At 40.4% G+C, this 22546-nt stretch overlaps 1 protein-coding gene across 3 annotated transcripts in view; it reads left to right on the top strand.

Annotated features, from left to right (window-relative positions):
* The window catches only part of camk1da (calcium/calmodulin-dependent protein kinase 1Da), an 86236-nt gene that overhangs the window by 37482 nt on the left and 26208 nt on the right, over window positions 1-22546 (top strand). For all 3 annotated transcript variants that reach the window (XR_004895977.1, XR_004106081.2, XM_031306097.2), the window contains exons 2-5: window positions 672-803; window positions 3060-3134; window positions 17728-17866; window positions 18644-18770. Coding sequence is in view for 1 of the 3 variants with exons in the window: in XM_031306097.2 (XP_031161957.1) it covers window positions 672-803; window positions 3060-3134; window positions 17728-17866; window positions 18644-18770 (473 nt within the window). In the remaining 2 variants the exon portion in view is untranslated. The remainder of the gene's footprint in view (window positions 1-671; window positions 804-3059; window positions 3135-17727; window positions 17867-18643; window positions 18771-22546) is intronic.

The raw sequence follows: 22546 nt of genomic DNA, 5'->3' as shown, positions 1-22546 counted from the left end.
AATCAACTAACTACAGGAAATACCCGCCATATGCCAGGGTTTAAAGGGGCACTGCGCTGTGCTGAGCTTGACCCGTACTAGGGGCTAAAAGTAAGGTTATCTCGGGCTCTGATACTTTGAGCTTGATTCTTTTTGTATGTGTCTCTTCTGCTCCAAATGTATGGAAGTGCAATACGAAATCACTGACGCACTTCTTTAAGAACGACAGTTTTCCTTGAGACCGCAGAGGGTGGGGGGTGGGAGAGGGTTTTTGTTCTTGTTCAATTTGTGTTTCTCCGTTCTGTATGTTTAATGATAAAAAAAAAAAATAAATTGAGCTTAAAAAAAAAAAAGAATGACAGTTAAACCTCTTACTGCATGAAACATCTGGAATGATTTCAGGCAGGAAGAAATCCAGGAACTTGTCTTTGTCCTCAAATAGCCTTTATACGACTAGAATATCTTCGGAAAAAAACATTTTCTGCTTGTTTTTATCACGCTGGTCTATGTAAGGGTGTAGATTTAAGGATGAGTTTCTCTATTTCAGTTGAATTTCTTGTAGATCTGAATTACAGTGCATTTCTTTTCGTAGCTATATGTACGAATTGTTTATGGAAACAGGCTGCCAGGTTATATCATCCAGTGAATGATCTGCTTGTGACTCACGTGACTTTTTGTGTATGTGTTGACAGAGGAGCTTTTTCCGAGGTGGTCTTGGCCCAGGAGAAGCTGACCGGACGGATGTTTGCGGTGAAGTGCATCCCTAAGAAGGCTCTGAAGGGGAAGGAGAGCAGCATCGAGAACGAGATCGCCGTGCTGAGGAAGTGAGTGCAGTTAGACAAACACACACACGAAACATAAGCCTCCTAATTCCTGGTTACCGGGGCAACTGTACCCCCCCCCCCCCCCCCCTCCCACCCCCAGGTCACGATCCACAGCCCACCTACCACATATACACACATCACGACTGAAACTTCTATTTGTCTGAGCTCAACACAGCATCACAATATTACCCACACAAATCCTGTAGGGAACTCTATTTGGATCCTGGTTCTTTTTGCTGGAGTTTCAAGTAAATGTGAATGTTCCAGTCCACGAAGAGGTAAAGTATCAACATCATTCTGAATTCATACGAGAAGAAGTCTTTTTGCCAGAGTCAGAAATGCACTCTCTGCATTGAAAGACATCCATTTTTTTTGTGAAAAAAACACTCCTGAGCAAAAAATTATTATATATTATTATTCATATTCATGATTCAACCCATCAGGGCCAGTATACTGTACTGTATATTTAATTTGTTTTACGGAATGAATGTATGCCAGCAGTCGAGCAGACAGAGACAGAAAAAGATACCAATGCTGTTTGCGTTTGCTGGAAGCGATTTCAACTTGCTCTATGAGCATCTGCACATGAGCAGATTTGAACTGGGATGAATGCCATGTTTGGATACACCATGCAGTGTTCAACATAGATCCATGACACTAGCATGCAAGGGAGGTAAGGTGTACTTTCTACAAAAAAACATTCAGAAGAAGAAGAAAAACAAAAACAGGACTTGAACAAGGACTATCTGTTTGTCTCCCTCTTACACACGAGCACGTAACCACCCGATTACACAGAAATATCAAACTGCTGGGCTTCTGTGCGCTGTGGCAATAGAGATGTATTATTCTATTAGAGACGATAAAATCGGTCGTTTGGCTGCACTGTGTAACATTAGAGAAAATGAGAATGGCCTCCAGTAATGAAGGAGAGATTCACACTTGAATTTAGACAAATGAGTGTCACTACACTTGAGAGCATAAGTGAGCCGACTGGCAGTCTGTATTAGCCTGTACACTGTGAGACACCAGGTTGACTTTGGAGGGAAATCTGATGGATTACTTTACGGCACAAACCAGGAAGAGGATGGTGTTCTTCCTCAGCAAATAGAGCTAACGCTTTCCGGGAATCTTGTGACAGCAGCTGGTGGAAAGAATTGGATGTTTTTGAGAAATTTGGTTTTTATTTGGAGGAACACAAACAACTAACAATACCACCCGTATCACAGTAGGTAGAGGCCAACAGCATCATCCTCATAGTTGACATTTCTTCTTAATTTCCCCTGGTAGAAAATGTCCAGGGAGTGTCCCAGCCCGAGTGCTAAAGAGAGCAAACCAGTGGTCTTATCAGTTTTCAGAAACTGTACCACAACAGTGATTGCAAAGTCTCCTTGTCAATACCGTAGGATCATTTTCAATATTTATCAATTGATTTATCGTTTTAATCGGTCCAAAAGTCAAAGGTATTCAATTTACAATTATATTTACATAACAGAAAAGCAGCAAATACTCACAACCGTAAAGCTGAAATAAGAGAAGGTTTGTGAATTTTACTTGATAAATGACTTAATAGTTAATCAGTTACAAGAATTAAATAACTTATCATTTCAGCTTATGTCAGAGCTAATGTTATATGTTTAAATATATATTTTTTTAAAGATAAAAAATAAATAAAAATGCCACACATTACATCTGGTAGTGCACAGCAGCTCTATCTGTACAGCAGTAATAGAGGACACATGCAGGAGAAATCCATGAATGAGAACAACTGGCTGTAGCGTAAAGCCTAAAGATAATGTATGAGAGGGTTTCTCTGAATGCCTCCTGGCTCTGCTCTGCCATTACACTCTCGTCATTATCTCAGGCAGGGCTCAAATACACATGACACGTGTGTGAGTCACGCCTCAGCTCTGCGGTGCGTCGCCTGCCGTCGCACGCTCCATAATAAGTGTTGATCACCTGCTGTGTGTGTGTGTGTGTGTGTGTGTGTGTGTGTGTGTGTGTGTGTGTGTGTGTGCAAATCGCGCAAATCTGGATACTAATGTCTGGATTATAAAGCCACCCAAGGTAAAACACCATTGGAGTATTACTCTGGATTATCAGTTAGGTTTATACACGTGGCAGAAGTTTAATGGGGAAGTAAAAATGTTTGCAGTTTAACAGCAATCATGTAGGATTAAAAGTTTAGTTCTGTTAATGGGTTATTGTGTGATGCATGTTGCAGCTATGAAATAAAACACTTTTGCCTTTGCTTTGCAGGATCAAGCATGAGAACATTGTGGCACTGGAGGACATCCATGAGAGCCCTGACCACCTCTACCTGATCATGCAGCTGTGAGTCAAAGTTTGATGTTGGTTTTGTTGTTCTCTACTTGAGCTTTTGGCAGTGGTGATCAATATAGCTGTTGAGAAAACAGACCCCAAACTCATCCCTGGGAGATCATTTGATTAGGTAATCTGGTGATAGTGAATGATAATGAATTCATGCTTTTTCACGGATGAAGTCATGCATGAATTCATGATGAAGTGTTGCCTTTTTATTTGAGAACATTTCTATTAGTGGCAGAGCTGTCGTCAACCAAAGGCCCAGAAAACAGGTTAGATCCAGAATGCTTTAAAGCTCGAGTTTTGCCACTTTTGCTGAACAGCACTCATTGTAGCAACAGGTGGAAACTAGAATGGCGCTCGGAGAACGCAGACCTCCGCCAAGGCCGTTTGTACATTCCCATTGTTGTGATCCCCAATCCTGTGAGCCATGAGATATGATTGGGAACTATTTTTCCAATTACTCTTGACACCACATGAATGCAGCACAAATGTCCTATCTTGTAATGTTAACGAAAATAAATTGTCAATGCCAGTGGTGGAATGTAACTAAGTACATTTACTCAAGTTCTGTATCTAAGTACACATTTGAGGTACTTGTAATTTACTTGAGTCTTCTTTTCTTGCCACTGCCTACTTCTACTTCGCTACATTTCAGAGAGAAATATTGTACTTTTTACTCCACTACATTAATCTGACAGCTTCAGTTACTAGTTACTTTACAAATTAAAATGTTTGCACACAAAACACATGTAGTTTATAAAATACAATGTTTTATTATAAATTAAACGAGCCAATAATATATAGGCCTACAAGTCCAGCTGAAATGATTAGAAGATTAAACACTTAGTTTGATTGACAGAACTGTTTGGATCATTTCCAGTTTCTAAAATGTGAGGATTTTTCTGCATCGAGTACTTTTACTTTTAATACTTTAAGTACATTTACCTGATGATATTTACATACTTTTACTCAAGTAACATTTTTAATGCAGGACTTTTACTTGTAACAGAGTATTTTCACAGTGTGGTATTAGTACTTTTACTTAAGTAAAGAATCTGAATACTTCTTCCACCACTGGTGTCCACTGGTGAAAAAGCCCAAAGTCCACCCCAAAGGGACTTACCAAGTCCAACAGAAAACACTGTTCACAAACTGCTCCAAACAGCTCTATTGTAGTCCAGCCTTTACTTCAGAGACAAACGTGGTCACTTTGTAACACGTTATAATGCTCTCCTAGCTGCTAGCGTGGCACTCCCTCATACTCTGCTTCTGACTGGCTAGTAGTCCTTACCTAGGTACTGAGCATGTGCGACTCCCAACAAAGATGGAACAGAAGTGAGATGCCTCACTCTGATTGACAGAACTGTTTGGATCGTTTCTAGTTTCTACCTAGATATAGATTCTATACCTCCAGTTTGTTACAAATTGGAGATATGGGGTTTGGAAGAAGTGGGCATTTAGGAGGTAGGGATGGTCTAATGTAGGGCTCTCAAACTACCGACCTTGTGCTGGATCCATCCCAAGAGACAATTTCATAAGGCCCTGCACATGTTTAGAATTTAATATTAAATCTGACATTCAAATTACTTTATTTTTACCTGATAATTGGCAATCATTTTTGCACATTTAATATTTAGCAAGCTGCTGCTATCTGTGCAACATTAGAGTGTGTTGAGTTTTTTTTCCCACAAAGTTTTCAAGTGGTCCCCCATAGGAGACAACAACCATGCCTGTATGTGGCCCATAGGTCATTTGACTTTGAGACTCCTGACACATGACTAATGAAAATATGCTACTATATCTAACTGCATTGTGGGTAATGTAGGATACAGTGTTTTTGGAGCTTGACCCAAAGTATTATTTTGGCCTCCGCTGTTAAGTCTCTTTGGGTAAGTGAAATACTACATTGCTGAAGTAAACTATTAAGCAAACATGATGAGCGACAGGAAAGACTATGTTTGATTTTCAGGTGAGGGATCACATCAAACAAAGAATCCTTTTTATTATTTTTTGGGCATTTATTTTGACAGGACAGCTGAAGACATGAAAGGGGAGAGAGAGGGGGAACGACATGCAGCGAAGGGCCGCAGGTTGGAGTCAAACCCGCGGCCGCTGCGTCAAGGAGTAAACCTCTATATATGGGCCCGGGGCTCTACCAACTGTGCTACCCGGGCACCCAAAATCCTTTAATCCTTACAGATTTTTTGTTTTTATATTGAATCTAGACAAAATATACACTTGCTGTTTGTTGGGAGTTTTATCTTTAGTAATATTTCTATATTATATAATATAAGAGTAGGGCTGCACAATATATCGTTTTTTTATCGTTATCGCAATATCAACTGGCGCAATATACACATCGCGAAAGGCTGCGACATATCGCGATAGACACCCCGATTTTTTGTGTTAGTTGAAAGAAAATATCAGTAGAAAATGACAGTTTAAAAATAATTTCAATGTTTCATACGCAAATGTCTTAACAGCGGCGATGTTGTGTATTGTTTAGGGTCCTTGCCACCACGAGACAAATCGGCATTGCAAATTGAACATGTAGCTGGACTTGAATGGCCTTCTTTTGACTGAAAGTACTGCCAAACTACACTTTTTCTGCTCACGAGTTCCATTTTCACTTTCTCACAGCCTACTGCATTGAATGCTCCACCTACGTAAACACCTTCCCGTAATCAACGGCGGCGTCATTACGTTGACTAGCGTAGCGCACGTAGTGCAAGCGTAGAGTCAAAGAATATAGAAGTAACAAGAGGTGAAACTCAATGGAACGTTGTATTGCGTTCAGTCCAAGATGGTGGAGCTGCAGCTCGGTCATTGGTGCATTTGTTGCAATGGAACGTTCTGTTGAGTTTCGCCTCTTGTTACTTCTATACTCTTTGACAAGAGGAGAAACTCAACACAACATTCTATTGAGTTTCGCCTCTTGTTACTTCTCTTTGGTAGAGTTCGGTTCGGTGGAAAAAAATTCTTAAGTTCGGAAGAAACTGAACTCCGTCAAAAAGCCCAATATTCGGCCAAACCCGAACCCAAACTCTGGGTTCGGTGCATTCCTACACAAAATACTCCATATCTGTCTTTCTCACACTTTTAATCTTATTCTTCTGCACCCACTCAGCCATTACCCCCCTGCCGGATTTCACTCATTTAGGGCTTTCTTTGTGTTGGCATTTTAAACTCCGGTGGATTTCTGAGGACTATGGTTAACTGCTCCTCAGATCTCTGCAGGGTAAATCCAGACAGCTAGCTAGACTATCTGTCCAATCTGAGTTTTTTGTTGCACAACTAAAACAACTTTTGAACGTACACATTCCACCAAAACAAGTTCCTTCCAGAGGCTATTTTGCCACAGCGATTGTGATTGGTTTAAAGAAATGCCAATAAACCAGAGCACGTTTTTCTTCCATCCCGTAATGCTATGTGGACTAGTCAGACCCTCCTCGGCAGTGCCGCGGTGGAGGAAGGTCTGGCAAAGCGGGACTACATTTATGGTGATGATGGACCAGTAGGCTTAAAGCTTATCAAAGGTTTACAGCACACAGAGCACGATATCTTTAAAAAAGACAGGCAAATCAAAGGCTGACAGTGTATCACCAATGTAATAGTAACAACTGTAGAAGAAAACTGGCAAACATGTTAGTGTTAGTGGCAAAACAGAGATCCACTGTAGCTTCAGCCGGTTGTTGTGGTGTGGCTGTACAGTAGTAACATTCTCACTAATAGGTTGATAGGATTTGGCTCCTAAATAGGTTACTGTGACATAGTTATGTCAGACCTCATCTGATAATGGATCTTTTAACTGACATCACTGATATTTAATGGCATTCATGTATAGCTGCAGTGACATTTTCAATCCAGGCTACAGGCATCCACCTAAAGAAAACTGTTTCTGCTGGAGATTGTATGGCTTAAGGCATTCATAATAGTATCCCTGTTTATGTATATTTAAGGGGTATTTTTTTATTGGTAACACTTTAAAATAATGGTACATGAATTATCATGAATTCATGATGAAGTAATGAAGAAGTAATGTTAAGTAGAGATGCACCGATTACAATTTTCTAGGCCGATTCCGATTTTTCATTGATTTTGACCTGCTGATACCGATTTTAGTCGTTTCCGATTTCATTTTTTCTAACCACTTTATACCACACACAAATATTTATTTTTCCGTGGCTGGGTTAGCTCAGTTGGTAGAGCAGGTGTACATATATAGAGGTTTACTCCTCGACCCAGCGGCCGCGGGTTTGACTTCAGCCCTTTGCTGCATGTCATTCCCCCTCTCTCTCCCCTTTCATGTCTTCATCTGTCCTATGGAAATAAAGGACTAAAATTCCCAAAAAATTTTTTATTTTCTATCTTTTCTTTAATGGAACATTTTAGATTTTGCATAGAACGTAGAACATTTAACAGACAATTGATCGCTATAAAATAGAACTATATAAATAATAATAATAATAATAATTTATACTTTATTAATCCCACAAGGAAAAAATTTCACTCTGTTATTATTATACACAAAATGAATTACACACACATGCTCAGTACCTATACATGCACTAATGGAGAGATGTCAGAGTGAAGGGGCTGCCCATGGAAAGGTGTCCCGAGTAATTGGGTTCGGGGCCTTGCTCAGGAGCACCTTGGCAGTGCCCAGGAGGTGAACTGGCACCTCTCCAGCTACCAGTCCACCACCATACTTTGGTCCGTATGGGGACTTGAACCAGCAACCCTCCGATTCCCAAACCAACTCCCTGATAAAGAAGACATGAACATCATAGAAATCAGAAGTCATGATGATTCAAATACCTTAGATGATGCATTAATGAATGTATTGTTCCTGCATTAAGTCATGCATGAGGCACTGTTAATCCTTGTACATTAATCATATTTCATGAAGTACTACATGAATTAATTCATGCTTTTTCACGGATGGAGTCATGTATGAATTCATGATGAAGTGTTGCCTTTTTATTTGAGAACATTTCTATTAGTGGCAGAGCTGTCGTCAACCAAAGGCCCAGAAAACAGGTTAGATCCAGAATGCTTTAAAGCTCGAGTTTTGCCACTTTTGCTGAACAGCACTCATTGTAGCAACAGGTGGAAACTAGAATGGCGCTCGGAGAACGCAGACCTCCGCCAAGGCCGTTTGTACATTCCCATTGTTGTGATCCCCAATCCTGTGAGCCATGAGATATGATTGGGAACTATTTTTCCGATTACTTTTGACACCACATGAATGCAGATGTTAACGAAAATAAATTGTCAATGCCAGTGGTGGAATGTAACTAAGTACATTTACTTAAGTTCTGTACCTAAGTACACATTTGAGGTACTTGTAATTTACTTGAGTCTTTTCTTTTCTTTTCTTGCCACTGCCTACTTCTACTTCGCTACATTTCAGAGAGAAATATTGTACTTTTTACTCCACTACATTAATCTGACAGCTTCAGTTACTAGTTACTTTACAAATTAAAATGTTTGCACACAAAACACATGTAGTTTATAAAATACAATGTTTTATTATAAATTAAACGAGCCAATAATATATAGGCCTACAAGTCCAGCTGAAATGATTAGAAGATTAAACACTTAGTTTGATTGACAGAACTGTTTGGATCATTTCCAGTTTCTAAAATGTGAGGATTTTTCTGCATCGAGTACTTTTACTTTTAATACTTTAAGTACATTTACCTGATGATATTTACATACTTTTACTCAAGTAACATTTTTAGTGCAGGACTTTTACTTGTAACAGAGTATTTTCACAGTGTGGTATTAGTACTTTTACTTAAGTAAAGAATCTGAATACTTCTTCCACCACTGGTGAAAAAGCCCAAAGTCCACCCCAAAGGGACTTACCAAGTCCAACAGAAAACTAGGGCTCTCACCTCTTAGTCGATTAGTCGATTAATCGGTCATTTTGGTCTTAGTCGACTAAGATTTCTTTAGTTGATGAGTCATTTTTTAAGCTTATTCATGCTTAATTACTCATTTCCAAGAAACTTATGAGCACATTTCTGGTAAGCACAAGATTTAAAATGGTGCTTTTGCAGGATTAGTTGTGGAGAAACTCGATTAGATTAGATGGTTCATTAACTACATTTATATTGTGCTTTTCTAGTCTTAACCACCTCTCAAAGAGCACAGCTCTGTCGATTACATCAACTAATCGATTAATCGACAAAATCATATAAGTGTTAGTCGACTAAGAATTTCTTTAGTCGAGGACAGCCCTACAGAAAACACTGTTCACAAACTGCTCCAAACAGCTCTATTGTAGTCCAGCCTTTACTTCAGAGACAAACGTGGTCACTTTGTAACACACGTTATAATGCTCTCCTAGCTGCTAGCATGGCACTCCCTCATACTCTGCAACTGACTAGCTAGCAGTACTTACTGCACATGTGCGACTCCCAACAAAGATGGAACAGAAGTGAGATGTCTCACTCTGTAGCTAAAACAGAGAGCTCAACACACAGGGTGAAAAGAGGAGCTGCAGCAATGTGCAGTACAACAAAAATATGATGTTTTCTGAAAATTAAACCACGTAAACCTATTCTGGTACAACCTCTAAATACAATTATGAACCTGAAAATGAGCATAATATGAGCACTTTAACTTACTGGTAAAAAATGAATAATCTTCCAGGCAGTTATACTTTTTAGTATGGTTAATTACTTGTTATGTTGTATGTTATGTTGTTATTTCTGCTATAGCAGAGTCAATAAATCATCATCCCAAGAGGTTTTGAAGGCACAAACCTGTGGTTTCATTTAACTGCTTTCACTGTGTGTTTTTTTTTTTAATGCCAGGCATTCTTGCTTTCACAGCAAAAGACCATTTTAATTCTCACAAAGCGTGACAGAGATAGGGCTGGGTGCCAAATTCAATACTTTTTAGGCACCAACCAAATCGCCTTCTTGGTATCGAGTCATTCAATGCCGAATTTCAATACCTAAGGAGCAGATCTCATCAGCGTCAGTGAGCCAATAAGCACGCAGCATGCTTCTACCAAGATCTAATGATGTCTGTGATTGGCTGTCTAACGTTGCACGTTGTAGAGGCAGGCGAGAAAAACTCTACGTTACGCAGAGACGGGGCTCACGTAGTAGGAGCTGAAAAAAACAAATAGATAGATTTGTGCTGTAATTTGTAATGTTGTAATTTATTTTTGTTTTTGTGTATTGGTATCGGTACCGGTATCGACATTATTTTACGATACCCAGCCCTAAACAGAGACAGTAACAGGAAAGACCCCACCTCTGCTCCTTCGTCCTCCTGCACACCTCCCTCTATCTTTTCCCTCCTCTCTCACACCATCTGCTCTGTACTTCTTTCACTTCATGGCTTTCTTTCTTTCTTTCTTTCCTCTCCTCTTGCACCTCATTTCCATCGCCTCTTGACTTTTTGCCTGCTCACTTACATTTTTACCTTTTTCTATTCATGGGATATAGGTCAGTTGCCATAGTTACAGGGTCAAAGGTAACACCTGGGTTATAACCTTTCAGGGTGGCATTATCAGCATGAGGGATTTGTTGTGAAGTTTTGAAATGTTGTTTGTTTATGTGATTTTTCTTTCTTTTTTAAACTAGACTAGAGCTTTCAGATAATCTAAGAGACTACCTCTGTTTTCATTTGTATCTTTGCTATGCCACTTCTTATTCCAGTTGACTGATGGCTTCACAGTGCTGTTTTAAGATTCTGCATGTCTTGTGTTCAGACAGAGAATCCGAGAAGGACACGCTTCACTCTGAAAAATATGTTAAAATATAGAGGACTCAGTGTAACAAGAGAGAAGGGGGAGAGAGAGAGTAGTTTAGTCCTCCTTTTCATCTGGCCCCAGTGCTGCAGGCGGTTCTTCTTTCTGCTGTACACAGTAGCTTCATCACTGTACAACCCATCTGCTGAAACAGAAAGCAAATGCGTCCATCGTTTGCTGTAACTGGTGATGGCAATCTGTCATCAGTGCTTCAGCAAACATTAAAGCAGAAAGTGGGGCTTTCTGCTGCATTCATTTGTACCAGTCACGACTGTAATAAGTAACCTCATGTGTTATAATTATGTGCATTTATTGAGATGTCAGGGTTTAATTTTCAGCAGACAGGAATCTCATTTAGGTGCAAGGGTTCCTAAATATTTTCTGTGTAATTGCGGCGGGGCAGATCGATGCAGTCTGACAAGCGCCTTCCTTCCCTCCCGTTCATCCCAGCTCGTCTTACGTAACCCTCCACCGCAGGGAGGCAATCAGTCCGCGCTGCTATGAAAATCGATGCAACCGAGTGCAACGGGGGCTTGATATTGATGCTGTTTGTATTGCCAATTGCATATTAGTAAAGAGATTAAAGCACATGTACTGTAGTGTGAAGAGAAACTAGCTTCTAACAAATCCAGAGGAAAGAGTTTCAAAAAGTACGCAGCATCTGACTGTGATGAGGCTATCATCAAACCTCAGACAGGATATGTTGCAGATAAATAGGTGTGTGGTATAAATATAATTCTTAGAATATAGTTTTCTGTGGGGTTTTGATTTGCTGCTTGATTTCGCTGCTTCTCCTTTTGTACTGCTGGGCAATTCTTCACTATTATGTGTATATATATATATATATATATATATATATATATATATATATATATATATATATATATGTATATATAGGTGAATTTGTAGTCTCGCTTGCAAGACCTATCTCCAGATATATATAGATATATCAATATGGAATGTCAATATTAGGATTGATTTCAGCCATATCAGCTAGCCCTGTATTTCTTTTGTCAAGTCCTGTCTGAGGGAACATGTGTAAACCATTAGCTTAGCTACAATGCTAACTACGCCAAGTAAATTAGATCTGTTGGTCGTTTCGTTTGATATTGTGTTTACATAAAATGTTAGACTTTTTTAAATTACATTTTCTAGTTTTTGGTTGTTGTTTTTTTCATTCTGAATATCAGACACTATTGTCTTCGTCTTTAAAAAAACAACTTTGGACTGTGTAAACGACGGCAACAAAGATGGGAATAAGTCCAGGACGTTATCGTTCAGACAAAGTCTGATATGTTGTCTTTTATTAATATATTAGAATGTTGTTAAAAAGCCAGACCAAACACAAAATCAGAATCTCCGTGCTTTAAGATTAAAATCAGTCAAACCAAATTATTTAAAGTGCTCACACTTAATATGACTACACTTTATACATCAAATAAAAGTGTTTACACAGTTCACAATGTTTTCCTCGGTTTAGTTAATCTATTTAATGTCTGGAAGGGTGTGAGTTAGTCTTCACTAATTCTTCTAAATAAGAAACAGAAGGGATTTTATTGGTCTCCCGTTATTTTAAATGCTGCATACACATATTCAAAGCAAGAAGAAATGCCCCAAAAAAGATCTAATTATTGATCTATTGCTTAACTACTGTCTTTCTGTGGTAATCAGGTTATGTGTACACAGATTAGGAGTTTAACAGTTATTGCAACCATAGTGTTTATGTGACAGTTTCCACAGAAATGCCTTAATCTGATCCAAGTGTTCGTGGAAAACAAACATCGACTGGATCAAAGGAAGCAAAGAAAGGGCAGCCTTTGAAACAGCGGGGCAACTGGGATTAGTTAGTCAGGTCTCCCAAGACTGTGATGGCTCTTCATCTTGGCCACTTTGAACAGCATGTATCACACACACACACACACACACACACACGCTTGAAAATAAGGCTTGCTGTCAGCCATGATGCATAACTATCGCCTCGAGAGAGCGATACGGCTGCCAGCTGCTAAACAGATGAGCTGATGGAGGAGAGATGGATGGAGGGAGGGTGAAACTGGAAGGAGGGAGGAACGTTCAGGGTTTTTCCTGGCTCAAAATGGGCCTTTGGGACGGGGGGGATGGCTAAGCACAGCAGTAAGCATTACCAGTCTGCGTACAGTAAAGGCAATGAGTCTGTGTTACCTTATTTGACAGAAATCTATTTACATTTACCTGTTATTTCTAACAATTTGACAAACAAAAATGTATATTATGCTTGAGTAAATGAAACCCCAATTAACAAAACTGGTTTAAAAAAATGATGTTAAGTGTGGCCGGGTTGGCTCAGTGGGTAGAGCAGGCGCACATATACTTAGAGGTTTATGCCTCGACGCAGAGGTCCAGGGTTCGAATCTGACCTGCATGTCTTCTCCCTCTCTCTCCCCTTTCTCACCTAGCTGTCCTATCAATTAAAGGCGGAAAAGCAGGAAAAACCCTGACATTGCAACAATTATCCTGGAAAAATGTTAATACCTGAAATTCATCCGTCAAATAGTTAGAAAGTAGAGATGACTCCACCCCCCAGAAACAGATGACTTTGCTTCAAAAGCCCCTGCACACCTACACAGGTGTTTGCACTTGCACTTGGCTCATTAGACTCCTCTCAGGTTGAAGAGCGTAGGCCTTTTTCACACAAGACATCATGACATGTCACAGAGGGAAAAGCACAGGTGCAAGTAATGAAATTCTATTTAGCTGCTTTAGTTTCAGGGTCCTGGTATTGTGCACGCTGACCCGCGTGCAGCTTGTTGCCCGAGAACCCGTGTGTAAAACGTGTTCTTTAGTCTACATGTTTACCGATGCTGCTGGAACACATTGTGTTGTGTTTACGTGCTGCACGGTGCTGTTGACTCAGGTCGGCAAAAGCAGCATGTGCCGAATTTTGAGCTCTGTGCCGGTCTGATTTTAAGCTCGCCCACTGAAAGCACAGTCTGTACACACCCACACAGTGCTCAGAAGAACTTCAATCTGCATTAATAAGGGACCGTTCGGTATTTATGGAATGGACCACCGGAGGAAAATAGGGGAGGGTCATATCTTTTTATTCTTTGTTGAGGGTAGGGTTTTTTTTAGTCTAGGGGGGAGGGTTACCCAACTTTTGTATTCATGAGAACAGCAACATTTCAAAGTGGCTTGTTTGGTGCATATTTATCCATGTAGCTCCATGTAGCTCTCTCAGTCTCGGCCCCTATCGCTAGCAGATGGGTCCCTCCCTATTTAGTCAGCCAGACAATTTGAACTGTAGCTTTAGAGACCGTGGGATTTCCCAAACTGAATAAATCCCGCTCGCACATATAAACACAATACTGCTTTGCTAGCTCCATCGTGTTGTAACTAAGACATCTGATGAAAAAATAATTTTATTCATTAGCATGATTGCTGTACTGTTTAGTTCAAAAACATCCAAAACACCGTACGAAAACATAACGGACCAGACACAAGCAAATATCCTTTTAGGTCCCGGTAATATTATATATATATATATATATATATACAGCAGCCTTTTCAAGGCATTTGAGAAGGAAGGAGTGGTAGCATGCAAGCTCCCAAATTGACGCTTGTCTGAGTTTTAGATAATGTTCAGCTTCGGCAGCTTCACCTATATGCTAAAATATACAATGACTGAGGAAGCCTAGTGACGAGTCCATAGCAACCAGTATTGAATTACCCAGTGTGCTTTGCTGAATGGTCTCAATGTTTTATTGTTTTATTTCATATGAATACTAGTTTACTAGAAGAGTAACTTAGTATTTGAAGTAATGCAGGAAGTGTTCATTTAGTTTCCATGCTTATTGTGTTTCCACAACAATGTTAGTGAGTAAATCTACTGAAATGGCCACCACACCATAACAGAGGAGTGGGATGATGCGTAAGATGAGAATGCAGAGGTTTAGTCGCGTAAGTCATGGCTGTAAAAAAACAATGGGCATCTGTATGCCTTTGCCAAGTGCAAACCAGTACAGAAGGCATCAATAAATTGTTGGGGAGGGTCATCCCTTTTTTCCATATCATTTTGGAGGGTCATCCAAAATGTATTGCTGGTGAAGGGAGGGTCAGGTCTATTTTGAGTAAAGATCCCAAAACTCCTCCGGTGGCCCCTGAAATAAATAATGAACAGTCCCTAAGTGAAAGTGGGGGTTGAGGTCACAGGAAAAAAAAATTGCTTATAAGTGAGGGCAATTATTCCCAGGGTTTTTCCTGCATTGAGGAATTTTTGGCGCCCCCCTCAAAGAGGTTTTAGCCAGCGCCAAAGGAAAATCACCAGCACCAAAACGTCTTTGACTTTTAGCATGAAACTCCCCTCTCATCCACAGCTGCTATATTTTACACATGTGGCTGGCGCTGATAAGCCAGCTAAGCTGCATTGTTTTGACTGGACCTGAATGTTCTGTTGTAAAGCTAGCACTAATGCCATCTCAGTTTAGGATCGAGCAAGTGTTTGACGCTTAACATCTCATATATATTCATATATTGTCAAGGTGCTTGTGGCTTTTCTACTGGATGTTTTAATACTTTTTATTGTGTATCAAATGAAAGAAGGTGATCTGAGCTTATTTGACAATCGCACAGCCTTATTTGACTGGCTGTGTGTATTGTGTGACAACGTATTAATTGTGTGTGTGCTGTGTGTGTTTGATGTGTGCGTGACCTTGTCTGTTTGTCTTTGGGTTTTTCATGCCTTTGCACATTTGTGTGTCTACGCTTGCTTTTAACGTGTGTGTGTGTGTGTGTGTGTGTGTGTGTGTGTGTGTGTGTGTGTGTGTTCTCTTGTGTGGGTGCTTCTATCTGAATGCCATGGTCTCTTTACGCAACCATGCAGCCTGGTGGCTGATCTCCTTTTTCTGTGTGTGTGTGTGTGTGTGTGTGTGTGTGTGTGTGTGTGTGTGTGTGTGTGTGTGTGTGTGTGTGTGTTTAGCCCTTTCTTGTCATTCCCAGACATGACTGCCTCTGAAACCGAACAAGTCGCTGCCTTCCTTGAAGAGAGAGAGAGGATTAGCAATTAATTCTGATCTCTTTTTTTTTCAGAAAACTTCATTAGAGTTTAACGTCCACAGGCTCTAATCTGATTTGTTGCCGTGGCGACGCCCCCGCAGATACGCCACGCAACTCTGTGTGTGCGTGCATGCAGTTTGCCTTTGTGCATACTTGTGTGTCTGTGGTGTTGTACATGCACATTTCTTGCCTCGAGTGTATGTTGGTGCTTGTGTGCATATGCATGTGTGCCTGTGTGCCTGTGTGTGTGTGTGTGTGTGTGTGTGTGTGTGTGTGTGTGTGTGTGTGTGTGTGCGTGCGTGCGTGCATGCGTGTGTGTGTGTGTGTGTGTGTGTGTGTGTGTGTGTGTGTGTCCTTCAGTAGTATTAACATGCAGTATATAGAGAAAACTATGTGAGCATTAAAACTAACTAAATTACTTTCCTCAGATCTGATTGTAGTGTTATTGAGTGTTATTAATGTATTATCTGCCCTAGCTTTTGCAACATTTTAGACACAGAAATGGTAATAATAATATATGTGCACCCAAGTCTTCCATAAACCTAGGGAAAACACAGACTACTATTATTATTACTACCAGTATATATTACAAGTACTGCTTCTGTGTTGCTGCATTTATTGCTTACATGCTGCTTACATACAGGACGTTGGCACTTTTTGCTACAACTTGCAAATAGTCCAAACCTTTAGATTAGGTGATATGGAGAGGTGAAGGAGGAGGTGATCCTCCAGCAGGGGGAGCTATGTGTCTGTACAGCAGATGGTGAGCCAGTTCCCATCTGTACATACTGTATGCACACCTGAACAAGTCATGTCATGTGGTCTGGAGTCGTAAAACATCAAACTAAATATTGAAAGAATCTGCCACAGGGGAGAAATTACAGATAAACTGTTTTTTTCTTGTGTCAAATGTAAGTGTCTTTTTTTTCTGCTTGCACAGAGCTGCACTGCAAGTATGTCAGAGTATTTTATCAACTCGGCAGGAGCGTAGACTCCTTTCAAAAACAGATATTTCTTTGAAAATTTCACATTCTTTTTTCAGTATGGTTTGAAATTTCCCTTTGAAAGAAGCAAAACACTTGTTTGAGATTGTTCTCGAAATTGTGCTATTGTGATAATAATGGGATTTCATTCATTTTCAAATCCAATCTACATGTTTTCAGATCAGGACATTAAGGGAGTATAGCTGCATTACTGCAAGATTTTGGATTTCTGTATGGGTAGATTTTTTTATCATCTATTTTAAACACGTGAAATATTCTCATCTTTATGGTTTATAAAGACACACACACAAACACCTGTGCATTTCAGCTTTTACCTTCCCAGTACTCCAGGGCAATCTTTTAGTTAAAGCTTTTCTGCTGCAAGCAATAATCTCGGAATTCTAGGATTTTTTTTGGAGCTGCATAGGAAACAGAAACAAGTCAGGACATTTGTAAAAATAGAAACAGTGTCCAGGATTATAGGAGGATGCATTTTCCAACTTTTTATCACACTTTGAAAAGCAGCATGTTACAAGGTATGGTCAACGCTGCAGCGTATATGAGTTTTTTATGTGTTTAGGTGTGAGGTAGCACATGGCTCACAGCTTCCACACACTCTTGGCTGGAAACATCTACAGCTCATAAATTACCAGAAATCTAGACCCAGCAACCCCCCCTCTCTCCTCCATCCTTTTACCAGTTACTGCCATGTGTGAATGTGTGCCTGGCAGAGTTTGTGCATGCATACTAATGTTTTTAACAAGCATACACTGACACACACACACACACACACACAATCCTTCTCGTTCTGCAGGGTGTCTGGCGGAGAGCTGTTTGACCGAATCGTGGAAAAAGGTTTCTACACGGAGAAGGATGCAAGCACGCTGATCCGACAAGTTCTGGACGCTGTGAACTACCTGCACAAGATGGGCATTGTACACCGAGACCTGAAGGTACTGTAAGACAGACACACACACACACACACACACACACACACACTCTGTCTCTGAGCTAGAGTCCACATATTTTGCATTCAGCGCTTCTTTTGTTTGGGCCTTGTTGTCTGAAGTATTTCAGATGAATGACACAGCAGCTGCCGGTGCGATCAACATGTTTGTTGTCCTCACGTGTGGCTGTGCGCAGCAGATACGTTACATGTTATGTGTTACGTAGGTAGGTTTGTAGGTTACAGTCAGCTCATCAGACATTTCCTAAAAATAAAGATTGTTCGCAAGTCCCGCATCTCGAGTCCGAGTCGAGTCTGACGTCTTTTGAGGACGAATCTTAAGTCAAGTCTGAAGTCACTGTGTGTGTGCGACTCAAGTCCGAGTCTCAAACTCCAGTCCCCATCTCTGACACACACACAGACACACATACACACACACACACACACACACACACAAAAACACTCCCCACATTTTAAAACCACACGAGCCGTTCGTTCTCACTTGACAGCCAATGACTTACTGGAGCAATAAGAGCAGTGTCTCGACACATGCAGTGAATTGTGGGTCAGCGCTGCGCGTGCCGGCTGTTAGAAGCAAGGGGGTTGGTCAGAGCAACCCCTCATAAAAAAAAATGTCTGTCACTTTCTTTTAAAGTTTTCAGATTTTTTTTTTTTTTAACACAAGACTGACCAAAACAACCCTAAATTTTAAAACCCATGAAAACCTCTAAAATCAAATCAAAACACTTGGTTCTCACTCTCATTCTCTGTCTCCTTCCTCCAGCCAGAGAACTTGCTGTATTTTAATCCCCAAGACGAGTCAAAGATCATGATCAGCGACTTTGGTCTTTCCAAGATGGAGGGCAGCGGGGATGTCATGTCCACTGCCTGCGGCACGCCGGGATATGTGGGTAAGTTAGTCAGTCTTCCCTGGCCTCCAACAGTCTGTAATCATTCTTCTACTTCTTTGTTTCCCCTTGAACAAAGTCACCACGCTCTAGTGTCCTGGAAACCGTTGGAGAACACTAAAAAACTTTTCTGAAGAGACAATTAACTAAGTGGTTACGTCTGTTGTTAAGCTTTCCATTCTTGCACGGCACATACATGTGATGGTGTGTCGAAAATCTTTTTGAAACAATGGCTCCTTGATTTGTAGATGTCGTCATATCGGTGTCGTGGTTTGGTGATGGCGGTCATAGCTCCCACTGGTTTTTATGTATCGTTATGTCACTACATGTTGGTGTAAACATGAACTGAGCTGTCTCTTTTGGACTCCTGCAGGCGTTGATCCAACAAAACACATGAAAAATTAAAAGAACGCATGTTGTTCCCATCTGACACCATTCATGTTTCCCATTTACACACTTACACACGCTCACCAATCTGGCTTATCACTCTCTGACAGGACCCCCCCCTCCCGTAGAGTCAACATGAAGCCGAACAAAACTGGTGTGTGCGTGCGTGCGTGCGAGTGAGCGTGCGTGCGTGCGTGCGTGCGTGCGTGTGTGTGTTATAAGAGACAGATGATCAGTGTTAACAGCGCACACACTTCCATGTTGGAGCACAAACAGACTGATTGTTCTGACAAACAGCATACAAACTCTGTCATAAACAAATCTGTCATAGAAATACAGTTTTCATTTTAATGTTGAACTTGAAAATTGATTTTGACTAGGCCAACTTTACTACACCCAGCTGGAGTTCATGTTGTGTGACAGTTCAATATTTGTAGTAGTTTTAGTTAAATCAGCTTCTCATAAACTGCCTGCTTTTCTTTATTTTTATCTTGTTTTTTTGTTTTTTTGTTTTTTTTTTTTAAACCTTTCAAATTTGACTTTAACAAAAAACGCAGATCATAATTCAATTCAATTCAAAACTTTATTGCCATGTCAACATAGTTGATTGGAATTTGTCTTGAGTCAAGAATTTGTTGAATGAGTCAGATATGCACATGTGGAGGCAAAACACACCATTGCTGTCGTCAACCGAGACCGAGTCATAATAATAATAATAATAATAATAATAATGCATTTAATTTATAATGCACTTTTCATCAAAGATCTCAAAGTGCTACAGGTTAGAAACACAAAAGATAAGCAGTTTTAAAATACAACAAAGAAAAGAAACAAAAAAGGAAAAAAAATTCTAAAATTTTAAAGGGGACCAAAAGTCATTACCAAGACCAGAGTGTATGTAGAGACCAAGACTTTGTGGGGTTGAGACTGAGACAAGACCAAGACCAGACCAAACAACTGAAACATACAGTATGTACACAACTTGCTAATATGTATAGCTAATATTCCCTAAATCCCTTTGGAAGAGGGGTGAAGAGATTATGGAGCGTTTTGGTACAGAGAGGCAGATTGATAACATCAGCCAGCTAGCTTCGCTAGCGTCACTTACACTTAGCTTACCGTTCTTTATGCTTCCTAACTTAGTGCAACTCTTTAAAAACTCTCGACACCAGTTTAGTACTTGAGAGATCCAGCTGTGTGAATTTGTGCACGGAAATGTACAAATGTGAATTTAGTTTGTTGCGCACAAATATTTAGACCCAAATGTCCAATTTTTGTTTCACTTCACAAAACCTTATTTACATTTGCAAATCTTATAAAACACGGGTAAATAATATCTCCACCCCACAGTGCTGGAACGTCTCTCAAATCAATTGAAAACAGTCCTGCTTAGACATCTGTCTTCTCCTTCATGAAGGAATCTGTGACATCTATTGGAAACACACACACACACACACACACACACACACAACCACTGGCTGAGTGGGGATGTATTACTAACTTAAACACCACCTCCACATTCTTTAAATGGTCAAATCCTTGCATCATTTTCTCTCTCTTTTCTATCTCTTTCTTCCTATGTCTCTCTACCTCTCTCATCCATCTACTGTATCTTATCCAGCTCATTTTGGGCTTCGCCCCCCACTCCAAGCCTCCTCGCCCTCCTGCAGAAGTTTGCTTGGCCACAGGGCATTTCCACTCCTGACAATGTGTGTCTAAATGTGACTCAGCTATAAAAAAAAAAAAGCCCTGGAACCTACACTACATTTTACTCCCGTATACCACAATGCAACGTGGTCGTGTTTTCCGGGAGGAGAAGAAAAAGCAGAAAGGACCCGCAAAAACGAAGAAATGGAGCGGGCTTTCGTTTCTAAACAGTGGAAATGTAACATGCAACATATATACAACCTTTCCTGAGTGCTCGCTTTGTTTCAGGGACGTACTGTAAGCATTTACATAATGCTGGGCGCGCCCGCCTCCTTCACAAAAATAACCGGTGTATCTACTGACGCAGCGATGTGTAGAAATATCCAGTGTAGTGCCCTAAATCTGGTTTGGTCGTTCCCTATATAGTTCACTATTCCATAAACTCTATGTAGGGAATAGTGAGTGAGGGAATGAGGTTTCAAACAGAGCTATTATTATCTTGAACGTGAGGTCAGATCGGGGATCAGAGGTTGATGGGATGCAGAGCGTGCGAGGTGGCAGAGATGAAGGCACGCACAAACTGTCTGTCACATGTCTGACGGGTCTGTGATGTGTAACGGGACACGCACACATTCTGGCACAACACAATCAACAGCAACAGCAGTTTGTTTGGGAATACCGGAACCACTAAAAACAGAGTCCAACTCAAAGATGATGAGGTCCCTCCCAGAGTCTGACAGGTGATTTGTAGAGCATGCCGTGTAGAAATACCAAAGTAATGAGAATTATCCGAATCAGAAAAGGGCTTATTGTCAAAGTAAGTTACACTTACAAGGTTGGTGCATACATAAACAAACATATTAAACATTAATATGAAATAAACAAAAAATACAAAAACAAATATATACAAAATAAGTATTTAACATAAGAAAAAGGAGCCTCAATGGGTTAAGTGCAGAATGTGCAAAAGATATATATAGTATGTGTAATTGGCAGGTGTATCGTCCAGGATGGAGGTCAGTGGCGGTTCTAGGAACAGGCCAAGGGTGGCCAGTGCCCCGTAATATTCAGCCTCGACCCCCCTTATGGCCCCCCTAACTGCGGCAAATATAAAAAAATATATATATATTTTCATGCATTTTTAACCCCACCTATATCCCCAAAGAGGGGATATTATTCATGTGCACTGATAAATTAAATATAGTTTATTTGAGTATTTGAATGAGTATTCTTGTGTTCATGTTAAATGTGTAGCGTTAGTCCTTTGTAGAACCAAACCTATGGAGGGTTGGTGGTTTGTTACACTTGTGCTTAGTATATTTGCTACACTTAAAATCGCAGGTGGCCCCAGCCTGGCCCCTCCATTTGAAATGGTCTAGAACCGCCCACTGATGGAAGTCAATGCAAAGTGTAGTGACTAGGGGTGTCAGTGGGGGTCCGGGGCCTTGTTAATGAGGAACTATATATAGTGTCAACATTGCAGATTACTACCATACTGCATTTAGATCATTTTTGACCCGGAACTCAGTTTGTGAAGTAGTGAGCATCAGGCAAAATGATCTCAGTGTGTAAAAATGTCCTAATTCTGAATCCAGAAAAACAACACACATCTTCCTAATGAGTCAGGGTCGATCTATAAACAAAGCTCTAAATCAGCACATGTGCTCAAAGTTTATGTTTTTGCCCCAGATATGATTGGTATTTCTTCATATCTTGCTGTGTGTGGTTGGGTGCCAAATTGTGTG

The sequence above is a fragment of the Sander lucioperca genome, chromosome 20 (assembly GCF_008315115.2).
Source record: "Sander lucioperca isolate FBNREF2018 chromosome 20, SLUC_FBN_1.2, whole genome shotgun sequence".
NCBI classification, from domain to species: Eukaryota; Metazoa; Chordata; class Actinopteri; order Perciformes; family Percidae; genus Sander; species Sander lucioperca.
This window is presented reverse-complemented; position numbering and strand designations above follow the sequence as displayed.